Here is a 13,209-nt window from a genome sequence, read left to right on the forward strand (position 1 = left end):
GAGCACAATGCAAAACCAGAATACACAACGTAGAATAATTAACAGTTGCAAAGGGCATTGGGACCTTTCGCCTATCTTGACTGTGCTTCTATGGATTATGAGCAATGGAACAATATGGAAAAATACAAGAATGACACAACATGGGAAACTGATTCCAGAAGGGCTGTGATGTGGTTGTCATTGCTGTGGGAACAGTTTAGCGTAGTGTCATTGTGCTCTTCTTCCACTGAATTTAGTGAACCCATACCCGAGTTGCATGTCAGTCAACTCTTCATCAATAAAACTATTCATACTGCTGTGAATCACTGTTAATGTACAGCTAACACTGCAAGAAAAAGAAACCCAAGACAACTAAGTAGTACTGAATGCGAGCTTGGGGGTTAAGAATAAAGTGGGAGTTACAGTTATCAACGGGAAATACCGTGAGTGAATGGAACAGTCCTGATTCACTCTGTAGATAACATTATTAATTCACAGAATTAAGAAAATGCAGCAAACCTTGATGCTAAAGAAATTTAGTGTATGATGAATGCATACAGACCAGTTTATTTTTTTATTTTCTAGGAAGAACAGCTTGAGACATTTTGAACATAAGCTATCACTCAAAAATGTTCCAGTTTTATCAAATGTATTTTAACATCCTGCAGAAGAGTTCGCAAATTTCAGTAACTGCAGTAATTACAAAAAGGAAGGATTATTACAAGAATGAACAAGTCAGAAAGTTGGTTCGAAATTTTTTGAAATAATTTTTTCTGGAGGAATGCAAAAAATTGTCAGATCAGAGTTGTTTGTCCAAACCAGCACAACAAAAATGTTTTGGAGATATGATGATGTGCTTATGTAGTCATAAGAATGGAATAAACCTTCATTAAAGTAGTGAAGGGTGGAGAACACATCAGGGTGTAAATTAACAGAATGTGCAATCTGCAATCTATGTGAATACTAACATCACTTGTTTTCATTTGCGAAATAATTTAAATTTTAAAATGGAAGCACTTAGTGTACTTTTAATTTCTACTTGAATCAAAAGGAGACAACATTCAGAACCTACTACAGTGTTAGTCAGAACTGACAGGTACACATGGAAACATTGCTCACTGTCAAATCATTTTAATATTAAAAATGAAAATACTTAAGCTATTCCTCAGATGAATGTTATAGTGATATTATAATTTTAGGGTAAGAAGAGGTGGATCAAGAGGATTCATGCTACAGGAGGATTCAATGGATGATAAATTTTTGAGAGAGTCATTGCAACAGGAGAAAGAATGGATAGACAAATTTCGAGCAAAGCGAGCTGGTCTTCTTGCTCGGAAAGACACAGGAGATTCCTCTAAATACAGCTTCAGTACTGATTGCAGTTCCGGTAGGTTGTGAGTTAGAACTCACACACACCTATTTATACAGGGTACTTACTTTAGTTTCTTTTCTGTAAAAATACAAGAAAGAGGAGTATTCATGTAAAGAGCTATGAAACTTTATCCTCAGTATATTGAAGGCTTTATGCTAATAACCCAGTGATTACATTAATTTTTAACTGAGACTAATATTTTAAAATTTGAATGATTTGCAGCAGTCAACTCAATCAACAGGACTATATGGTATGTAAATGTACCAAATTGAGTATCTGTGTGATTATTACTTCATACTAAATAATTGTATATGTAGGGTACCTGGAAAATTTATTTATGTCGTGATAAACTGATGCTTATTTACTTAACTGCTCCTATATGTTTTCAAATATTTAGTTGATTTTTCTGTTGTCACATAGCCATTAGTGCCTGGCAAGATAGAACTCTAGTCTCATTCGGACACTAGCTGTAGCTTTGGGAGGAGGTTGTTTGGAGTGGGAGAGAGAAAAGTAAAGTATTTACAAAAAATGTCTGTCAGTGCACAGCAGAACAGATGGTGTATGTTTCATCCACCCTTTTTTGAGTTGTGAACAATAAAAATGGGATCCATATTTTGTTTTATGCAGATCTTTACAATTAGGAATGTTGCACAGAGCTTATGGGAAGTTAATTGTTTCAAATAATAGAAGCTTAACCCATATATTCCCAGTGGGTCAAAAACGATCATGCTGCAACCTGACAAGTTCGCCTGCACTTACGATGACCCACACAACCCATGTGGTGGTGGGGTAGCTCTGCACATTCAGCAGGTCTCAAGGAATATGGCAATGCTAGAACTTGGCATGGATCATGACAGCAAATAAGAATGTCTCTACATGTTTCTGTAAGAAAAAAATTAGCTCAATATATTATTTTCACTGGTCAGGTCACAAGATGTGTGCTTTGTAAAAGTAAAACTGTCAAATTGTGCCCCAAATGTAATGTAATTAGCATGAAAAATACTTTGCTGAGTTTCATACATAATTATATTAATAACTCATAATTTGTAATAATAAAGTCTCATTATGAAAATTCAATTAATAAATGCTGATAAGCATAAAATGTTTTATTTTAATTATTCCTGTTCCATAGTAGTGTACTATGGTGTCATTGTTTGCCCACTGTAAAAAAAACCTTCTTCCAGAACTGACAGCTACAAACCACTGTTACAGTTGCTATCTGTAGTCATTAATAAATGATATATGTGAAAATCATACAACTCTGTGACAAAAAAGTTTCTGGGCATATAAGGGTTAAACAGCCTTATGAGTTGACAGATGTGCATAGTCTCTGTAAAATAAAAAGTATAGACATTCAAAATTTGTGCTATGATTGCTAAACTTCTAAGCAATTGCCGGATCACAGAGACTAGCAGTTTCTGAAGTACAATCTTATGTTAGCTGTGAACTAGGGAGTTTATGGCAAATAGCAAGTGTGCAGATCCTGAAGTAAATATAAAGTGAAATTAATGTTAGGAAATATGAACGTCTACATTGTCCAACAATAATGAACCAAAACAAACAAATTCTTCTGCACCTTCTATCATAAATCTCAGAAATCAAAGATTCTGAATCTATTTTGTATATATTGTTACTCAGTTATTTTTTATCCAGTATGTTATTTCTAGTGGATTGTATGTCCTTATTATATAGGACAACTTGAAAAGGTAATATCAATTGATAAAGTTACTGCTGCAAAAAATTAGAATGATTATGCTTCATTGATTTTATGAAACAGTCAAATTCATTCAGGCAGTGGAGTAGTACTACCTACTACATGACCTGGAAAAAAATATTTAAAAAAATTATGAGAAGCTAAAAACAATTCAATCTCATGTACATTCTTCTTTAAATCATTCGAAAATCATAATGTATGTGATGATTTGCAAAGTCGCTTCTTAGCTGGTCCACTGAATCGACTAAGTGATATTCTGTGTGTGTGTGTGTGTGTGTGTGTGTCTTTTCTCTCTCTCTCTCTTTTTTTTTTTTTTTTTTTTTTTTTTTACATTGAGACATTTTCTAACAACCACAAGTAGTACTACAGAATATCTGTTACACAACAATTTCCTATTTATTATGTTCTATACTAATATTTTTTACTCTTGCATAAGTAATATGTCATTCATTAATAATCCACAGAAATTGAAGAGCTATATGAGCAGTACAGTCGCTGGCTGGAGGATGCAGGTGTGCCCGAAAACATCGATGAGATTCGGGAGCTGGATGCCCGAGACATAGCAGTGGTGCGATTTGCTGGCAGCCTACTTAAGCGCACACTGAGTGACTCATTTGCTGGAGTTTCACTGACTGAAGGTGCACAGGGCATTCCCCTGGAAGGGAGTCGTGCTAAATTGGCCATTGTTGCACGATCTCTAAGCTTGGAACTAGCCAGGCACAAACATAAGCTTGCTGCTCAGCTTGTGAGTCAATCAGTATCACTAACACATTCCACATACATTTTAATAAATATGGTACAGCTGTGAGTGTGAGTGTGCGTGCGTGCATGCGTGCGCGTGTGTGTGTGTGTGTGCGTGCATGTGCAGTATCCACAAATTATCCTTAAGATATGGGACTTTCCATGTGGTTTGTAATGTTACCGATCTGTTAATGTGCCTTCTAAGTCTCATAGATGTTAATCTTCGTGATTCTTCTTCCCTTGATTGTTGGTTGCTTAATCTCTTAAAATCAACTCTGAAGTTTACCTTTCACTTCATTTATGTTTATTGTTATGATACTAAGATCAGCTTGCTAGCAATATAAATTTTGCAACACAGATCTGTAAGCTATGACTGATCCCACATAATTTCACAAGTGGAAGACACTGACATATAAGTGTACAACTTGGCTACTCAGCTGTGACTTACATAGCATTTGCACTAGTTGACTGCTTGAACCCAACTGGCTGCTACTTTGTGCATGAAGCTTATATAAAGATGCACATAGTACAGAAAATGACAAAATGCTAAAATACAAGACTATTACATTTTAGGTACTAATATAAAAGATAACAAAAATAAAAAAATAAAAAAAACAATAGCTTCAACTGTCAGCTGTTCAATGAAAAAACAAATGGCAAACTAATATGTACTTTTGTATGAAATGGGAGCTTTAATATGCACTGTGAGTTCCAAGTTGTACCAAGAATTTTCTGAATTATTTTACAAATTAACACATTATTTTAGGAAATATCTGCATTTTTAATCAGAAAAATCAGTGCTACAAATGTATAACAGTGGACTTTTGAAAGTATCATATTGTAAGAACCAGATATTCTGGAATATGGAAATTTTGATTGGTGTTAACTTCTGAAGCACACAGTTTCCAGAAAAGTAAGATATTTATTGCAAAGTAGAGAATGAGAGATTTCATTTTTGTAAGTTAATCTCTAAACAATTAATTATTAGCACAGTAAAATTTTGAGGATCAAGGGTTTTTGTTAATTGTAAATTAAGATTATTTAACCACAGAAAAAGTTTCCTCAAATGTTAATTGTACAGTTATCTTCAGTGATTATAAAACTATACATTGAATAATAAAATTAGTGACATATATCAGCAATAATTTAGCAATTAATTGTGTTCAAGGTACATGCTTTATTTGTGTAAGGGACAATCACATGAAAATGAGAAAGATGGAACAAAAGTAAATAAACTGTTTTAGTGGAAAGTCAGGGTTGTAATGTCATAATATTGTAAAAAGTATAGATTGCTACTTACCATCAAGATCATACACTAAGTTGCAGATAGGCACAACAAAAAGACTGTTACACATTGAGCTTTAGCCAAAGCATTCTTCAGAAAATAAAACAAAGAAAACACATGCACATTCACACAATCAGGCACATCCCAAGCACACGACTGCTGTCTCTGGCCACTCTGACATAGTGTGCCCTAATGAAAGAATTTCAGCCCTCACTGACCAACACTTCCAACCAATTGCCCGTAATCAAGCCTCCCACTTCAAAGAAACCAATCACTTCCTTCATTGACTCTCCTCCATTCCCACTCTTTTATCTCCTGTATCCCTACTCATCACTTTGATGCCACTTCCCCATACACCATTTTCCCTCAGGATCATGATTTTGTTGCTATTGAATACTACCTCTTCCAATGGCCTTCAGACTCCAAACCCACTACCTCATTCCTTATACACCTTACTGATTTTATCCTAAATTACAACTGGATATCCTTTGAAGGGGGGATACACAAACAAATCTTTGGCACAGTCATGGGCACCCACATTGCACCATTCTATGACAATCTGTTTGTAGGTCATCTACAGGAAACTGTCCTAGCCTCCTAAAACCCCAAACTCCAAAGCCTAGGTCTGGTTCAGGTTTGTTGATGATACCTTCATGATCTTGACTCAGGATCAAGACAGCTTATCCTTTTTCCTTCACAGCCTCCCATCTGCATCATCTAGTCCTCCTCAACCCAGTATGTGCTACCTTCCTGGATGCTGATCTCCTCCACTCTGATGGCTCCATCCACACCTCTGCCCAAATTAAACCCACCAGCCACCTGCATTTCAACAGCTGCAATACCTTCCACATAAAAAAATTCCTCCCACACAGCCTGGCTACCAGGGGACATCATGACTGCAGTGAAAATAACTCCTTTGGCCAGTTCACTGAAGGTCTCACAAATGCTTTCCAGTCAGGCAGTATCCCCCAGACCTGGTATGCAAGCAGATTTCCCACACTGTATCCCCACTCACCCCCCAGTCCTCCCACCATCCTAAGAACCAGCTAAAAAGGAGTGTTCCCTTTGTCATCCAATACAATCTTTGACTGGAACAGCTGAATCACATCCTTCATCAGGGCTTTCATTATCTACCATCATGCCCTGAAATGAGAGACATCCTATACAAGATCCCAACCTCCTCAATATCCTAGTGCATCCCTGTACCAATTCCAATCCCAACAGTACTGTCACAGAGTTATCCTACCCTATCAGAGGCAGGGCCCCCTGTGAAAGCAGGCTAGTCATGTACCATCTCCGCTACAATCATTGCACAGCTTTTTATATTTGTATGACTACCAATCAGCTGTCCATCAGGCAGAATGGCCACTGTTAAATTATGGCTGAGAGCAAAGTGGACCACCCTGTGGTACAACATGCAGCTGAACATAACATGCTCGATTTCAACAGCTGCTTCACAACCCGGGCCATCAGGATCATCCCCTTCTCCACCATCTTTTCTTAACTGTGCAGATGGGAGTTATCCTTAAAACACATTCTCTGCTCCCATAATATCTAGGCCTCCACACAACAGTTTCCACCCACTGTGTCTTATCACTTCCTCACAATTCACGTCCTCTCAACCTCATTGTTTGTCGCTCTCTTACAATGCAGCAACTGGTTGTTTCCCCTTCTCTTCTCCTCTCCTTTCCTGCTCCCTGTTCCCCCACCCCCCACCCCTCTCTGTCACCCTCCACCCCCTTCCAACACAGAATGTGGAAGGCTTGTCTAGCCACCATCTAGTCTCTGCACACTCTCCCTCAACGACTCTTCACCCACCAATCATACTGTGCTATCCCTCCTCTTTCCCCAGCCCACTCTGGATTGCTGCTTTTGTTCTATGCAAGACTTGCATTCTGGCTGGAGCTAGCAGTCATGTGTGCATGAGGTGTGCTAGCCTTTGTTGCTTGTGCGAATGTGTGTGTAGTTTTTCTTTTCTGAAGAAGGCTTTGGCCAAAAGCTCTATGCGTAACAGTCTTTTCATTGTGCCTGTTTGTAACTTAATGTGTCCTCTTTATGGCAAGCAGCAGTCTGTACTTTTCACAGTATTGTTAAGTAAACTGTTTATTACTTCAGAAGAATCACCATATCTGTTAATACTTTTGTACCACTGTGAGACAAGATGGTCAATGCCTTCATGGAAAAATATTTGTGGTTGCCTGAGGAACCATGAGTTTACTCGGGTGTGTTTCTCTCCTATGGAACCATGATTTTACCCAGACGTGCTCCTCTTCATCCAAAGCAAATCAACAACCACTAAATGTCTTTCTTGAGGGCTCCAAAAGTATGGAAATCACATGGGAAGTGATCAGGACTGTATGGAGGATATGTAAGGATGTGTGGGCCTGCTCACATGTTGCTAATGTTGATACAAGTACACTGTAGAAATTTTACTGGGAAATTACGTTGTCCCAATCTCTCCTAATGTAATTTCCATTTTTTGGAGTCGTGAAAAAATACATTCGTGGCTGTCAAATTGCCTCCGACCTAGAGGTGCACACCTGCGTACAATTCTGCTTCTTTAGGCAACCACAAACATCTTTTCATGAAAACATTGACCATCTCATCTAGTTATGGCAATTACTTTTGAAGTAATGAAAAGTTTATTCACTTTTTTCCATCTGTCTTATTTTCATTTGACTGGCCCTTATGAAATAGAAAACAGAAAAAGAAATTTAATATGTGAAACTGTACCAGGTGAAGCTATTTCAACTTGATGTGACTCAGGTTGCCCAGATCATGTTACAGCCTTAACAACTTAAGTACTCTATTCAATCTCCCATACAATAATAATTCTGAAAATATCATCCCATATTGTTTCACAATATATTCTTGAAATGATTTATTGAGACACTTCAACAAAATGGAGTGGAAGCTGCTTGTAAATTAATTTCAAAAGCTTATGAGTAATTTGAAAGTTTTGTTGTAGCATTGTCAAAAAATAGCTTCTGTTAATCACATCCAGACTGACAAGACTGCATATCAGTTAAATGTGACACAGGCTCCATTTCCAGAATAAGTGTTATTAGGGACACAAAAATATTTTTTGTTAATTACCTTGCAGTTGAAAAATACTTTTTTAAGTTAAAAATATTAATTTCTGGCAGACTGCACACACAGAGAGGAGGCCAGACGTAGTTCCTTAAACACTAGTTGCATACAAAACTTAAGTTTTTATCAAAGTCATTCTGTGGAGCATCTCAATAGCTACTGAATGAATTGCTTTCTTTCATTATTGGTTACAATTTGTTGGGTAATTGCTAGGCACAAAATCTTACCTTAGCATATTATCTCAGCAAATTTGAACTTAAATGTTTTACACTAGAGATGTGATGGTTATTATCAAAATAATGATGGGCTATGCATACATATATTTAGGTGGTGTTCTGTAAATTGATGATCCTGTAAACTGAAATCCACAATGTAATAAAGAAATTCACTTAACAGCCACCAGTTTGTTTTCCAGAATGACTTTTGTAAAATATGTCACAGCTCTGGAGTATCACTTGTTAAAAAGGTTACACTGTGTTTCCTGTTTATTGGCTTCAAAATGATATTTTTCAACATTTGAAAATAAAATTTTTACAGCTTTGCTTCTCACCACATAGAAGAGGTGTTGAGTTATGGACAGGCCTGTAATTCAACATCTTCTGTATGTGGTTAGTAGCAATCTATCCTTTCCACTGTTGATAGTCCATCTTGGACTTTCCATTTTTAGGTTTTCACAAGTTTTATGTAAAGGCTATAATTTATTATTGTTATCATCACCTGTAAATGAATTATAAACTGGACATACTCTTTTCAGGTGTCAGTGCTTGGAAAAGTTGCAGCTAGCAATAGTGCTTCTGGAGTACGTACTGTTTCAACAGGGAACTGGGGTTGTGGTAGCTCCAAATGTGGAGATCCTCAGTTGAAACTTGTGATACAGTGGCTTGCTGCCAGTATGGCTGGTGTTCCATGTCTCCATTATTATACTTGTGCCAATGATAATCTGCTTAAGGTGAGTACACACCAGCAGATGGAAAATCTGCAAATTATGCATTTATTTTAAATAAAGCATTTTGCGAGCATTTATGTTGTAACAGTGGATACTAAGTATAACTTATTGTATCCATAATACATATTAATTATAAGGGTCAATAAGTTTCAGTGAGTCACATTTGTTTAATCTTTTTCCTATACTACCAACAGCACAATGTCTCTTAGTATGCACTTGTAAACTTGTTTCATTGTGTTCCAAAGATAAAGAAGGAGAATCGTGATGGATGTAGACTGGAGCAAGATATATACTAACAAAATGAAGCAGATGAAACAACATAATAATTAACTAATAGTAAACTACTATAAGTGTTTGTGCTTACTCTACCTAAATTTAAAACAGCAATAACTTAAGAAGAGTTGCTTCTTTGAAGAAAAGAAGAAAAGCTGCTTCTTCATCTGTCATATCAAGTAGTTAATGCTTTTCTTTCTATTTATAGCTAGAGCATTAGTTATCTGTGTACCACAAGAGTAAAGGTCTGTTTGCATGGTAAAAAGACTGCAGCTACAATCTTTGATGCACAAAACCAAAATTATCACAAAACAGCACTAAAATCAATCAAAAGAAAGTATGTAATCAATCTTCACCTTGCTTCTCTATTCGGATTTATGGGATCGAATACCACCATCCCTTTTGTTGTAACCAAGTAATACACAAAACCAATCCATGTAACAACAATATGGCTTTATTCATAAACCTGTGAACAATAATGGAAATAAGCCGCTCATGACATCACATGTAACAAGACAAAGAATCATACAGAATGTGCCATATAAGTGATACGCAGAACAAGTGATGTGACCAGTACGAACTAAAAGAACATAGTGAGGGTGAGTCAGCACAGCTTGATGTGTACATAGGTATCAGTCATCTGTAGATGGCATGGCAGAGACCGTATTGTTTGCTGACTTCCTACAGGCGGACTCAAGTGGCTGGCACATACTGATACAGTTAGTGGTTGATTTAAGTATACATGCACAGTGACACTGCAATTGGCACACTCACATGCACTAGTATCAGGATGCAGAACATCTCCCCCTCAGGTGAAGAGGGTGCCCAGTGGCCCAACAAGAGACACATGTATCAGATCCGTAGTGGTGGCAGCTAGTGCCGACGGCGGGCATGGGACGATGTGCCAGGCAGGCACAGGGCCAAGATGCACAGAGACACATGCGTGCCTGAGGGCAATGGGCATGCATGGCTCCTGACAACAGCACTGGGGAGGAAGGTGCCATCACCATCTCTGCATCATTATCAGCAGGCAGGTCCAACTACAGAGGAGATGGAGCTGGTTCCACTGGAGATGGTGGATGAAGTGATGATGGCTGAGATGAATATGGCTAGGTGGCTGGTGGAGATGGCCCAACTGGAACAGCAAGCTGTGACAATGGACCCGAAGCTGGTGACAGACCAGCATCCAGCAGTGGGAAGTGGCACTGCATATGGAGGAGGCAGCCAGTGGAACAGGGGTGCCTCACAGCAGGGGATGATGGGCATGAGCAAGCCAGTAGCTTCCAGCGGCGAGCAGAGTGTAACTGATCAAAGTGGCAAGCCACCAGCCCATTGACCTTATGGACATCACAAAGATGGCACCCCAAGTGGTGGACAACAATGGCTAGTGTCCAGTTGGACTGGTGACAAAACCCTCGCGCCCACACTGGCAATCCCGTTGCAGGGCAGCAGGATGACTCTGACCAAGACGGGCGTGGCATAGGCTGCAGAAGTTGGAGGAGCGCCCAGCCAGGCTCCACTCCCCCATAGACATGAAGTGGTAGGTGCTCAGAAAACAGAGAAGGGCACCATCTGGTGAAGAATCCACAACAAACTTTTTCATTTGGGACTTGTATGTACACACTAGTCACTCAGTCTTGCCATTTGTTTAAGGGTGGAATGACAGAGCCATAACAAGATTAATGATGAGACAGGAAAAGAACAACTGAAAGATATGTGAAATGAACTGTGGCCACACCAAATGTATATGAATTGTGACCTTAACCTATGGCCTATGCTGATGCACACCAGAGAATGTAAGGGAACCAGTAAAATGAATCCACAACCAAGGGCCAACAGGAATTCAAGAAGAGACCCACAAAGTCTACAAGAATTCATCACCATGGCTGGTGTGGAGCAGGCCAGGAGGACAGAGACATCCTGGGAGCTGCCTGTTGTTGGATACGCTCCTCACAAGCTGCGACAAAACTGACAATTTTGCCATCAATCCCTGCCCAAACCAGCTAACAGTTTAGTGCGTGAAACTCCACAATGCCCCTGGTGGAGAAGGTGCAGAACATCATGCCATAATGCAGCAGGAATGTCTACTCTTGGAGAGTTGGAGAGATGTCATCCGTGGACAACAGCAAAATACCTTCAAAAACAGAGAGATGATACCATAAGGAAACATAGTTGTGAAGTGGGTCTGAAGCCCAACTCAGTGGTTTATCTGGCCAGCTCTGTTGAACTAACCCAACTACCTGGCAGAGAACCAGGTCAGCAGCAACAGCAGCTGCTTTGCATGAGCTCATAATAGGAAAATATTCAACTGCAGCCTGCATTTCATTATCAAGATGGAAGAAAATCAATTCTTCATAATCAAGGTGAGGATCAGGACCCACAGGGAGTTGGGACAAGGCATCCACATTAGACATAGGTCAAAAATGGTTTTTGTAATTGTAGCGAGATTAGAACAGCACCCAGTGTTGTAGACAATGTGCTATCTTATCAGGCAGTGAGGTGTGAGAATTAAACAAGGAAACCAATGGTTTATGGTCATTTATAAGGTGAAACTTGGAGCAATACAAAAAAAAAGAAAAGAAATTTCTGGAGAGCAAAGACTACGGCAAGAGCCTCTTTCTCCGCCCGAGAGTAACACTGCTGTGTTGGAATGAGACATTTAGAGGCAAAAGCAACTGTTCATTCAGAGCTGTTAGCATATTAGCATGCTATGACTGTGCTGAGGCCACACTGTGAGGTGTCAGTCGCCGAAACTATGTGCTGGTCCAGAGAGATTGTAGCTGAACAAAGGACTGAGAGTAGTTTGGATTTCAACATTTGGAAAGCATGGTCACAATCTGGGCTCCAGCAAAAAGGTATATTCTTGCTTAACAAGGCATGCAATGGGTGAGCCAATGTGTCTGCCCCCTGGCAGGAATTTATGCTAGTAGGCTATTTTCCTGAAGAAGGCCTGAAGCTGCTTTGTTGATAAGGGGCGAGGAATAGACATCACGGCAGAGATGTGGTCTTGCAGATGGTGAACCCTATCCCACAAGACCTCTAACCCCAAATAAACAATAGAAGATTGAAAAAACTGAAATTTCTATAAGTTATGCTGTAAGCCTGCAGACTGTAAGACAGAAAAGAAAGTGCGCAAAGCCCTTGACAACAATATCATCCAGATAATTAATACAATGCAGAACAGGAATAGTCAACTGCTCTAAAAATCATTGGAAAATAACAGGGGAGCTAGCCACACCAAAATGAAGAAGCAAATAATAATAGAGACCAAAAAGAGTATTCAAAGCCAGAACCCACTGAGACTCTTCGCCCACATGAATCTGCAGAAACACTTTGGACAAATCAATTTTAGAAAAGTACTGGCCACCTGATATTTTTGCCAACAGCTCCTCCTGGCATGAGAGAGGATATTTATCCATGATCAGCTATGCATTGCCGGTAGTACTGAAGTTGCCACAGAGGTGAAATTCACCCAACAACTTCCGAACTACAAACAGCAGAGACGACTATTCACTACCCATAACAAGTGGCGCCACATCCAGAGATTGGAGTCTGTCCGGTTCTGCTTTCATTTGATCTTTCAGGGTGACAGGAGTAGGACCTGACAATAACAAGGCCGAGCCATGGGGGCAGGGGAGGGGGGGGGGGGTGGCAGAAGAAGAAGAAGAAGACTGTGCAAGGGCACGAACTGTTGCAATTATAGCAGAAATGGGAAAAAAGGAGAAATTGTAGAAATTCTGAAAGATTTATCATTTTCTACTTCACCAGACGCTAGTAACAAAAATGATACTAATATAATGTAGTTTTTA

The 13,209-nt window shown here is 39.2% G+C and overlaps 2 protein-coding genes across 4 annotated transcripts in view; one reads left to right on the plus strand and one right to left on the minus strand.

Annotated features, from left to right (window-relative positions):
• LOC126237126 (uncharacterized) overlaps positions 1–13,209 on the plus strand; it is a 469,607-nt gene that overhangs the window by 451,596 nt on the left and 4,802 nt on the right. For 2 of the 3 annotated variants that reach the window (XM_049946945.1, XM_049946946.1), the window contains 3 exons: positions 1,179–1,366; positions 3,530–3,810; positions 8,936–9,130. In XM_049946945.1, the coding sequence (XP_049802902.1) occupies positions 1,179–1,366; positions 3,530–3,810; positions 8,936–9,130 (664 nt within the window). The remainder of the gene's footprint in view (positions 1–1,178; positions 1,367–3,529; positions 3,811–8,935; positions 9,131–13,209) is intronic. The other variant, XM_049946947.1, reaches the window with a different exon arrangement.
• The window catches only part of LOC126237128 (uncharacterized), a 285,184-nt gene that overhangs the window by 2,726 nt on the left and 269,249 nt on the right, over positions 1–13,209 (minus strand). The gene's annotated exons all lie outside the window — the stretch shown is intronic.

The sequence above is a fragment of the Schistocerca nitens genome, chromosome 2 (genome assembly GCF_023898315.1).
Source record: "Schistocerca nitens isolate TAMUIC-IGC-003100 chromosome 2, iqSchNite1.1, whole genome shotgun sequence".
Classification (NCBI taxonomy): Eukaryota; Metazoa; Arthropoda; class Insecta; order Orthoptera; family Acrididae; genus Schistocerca; species Schistocerca nitens.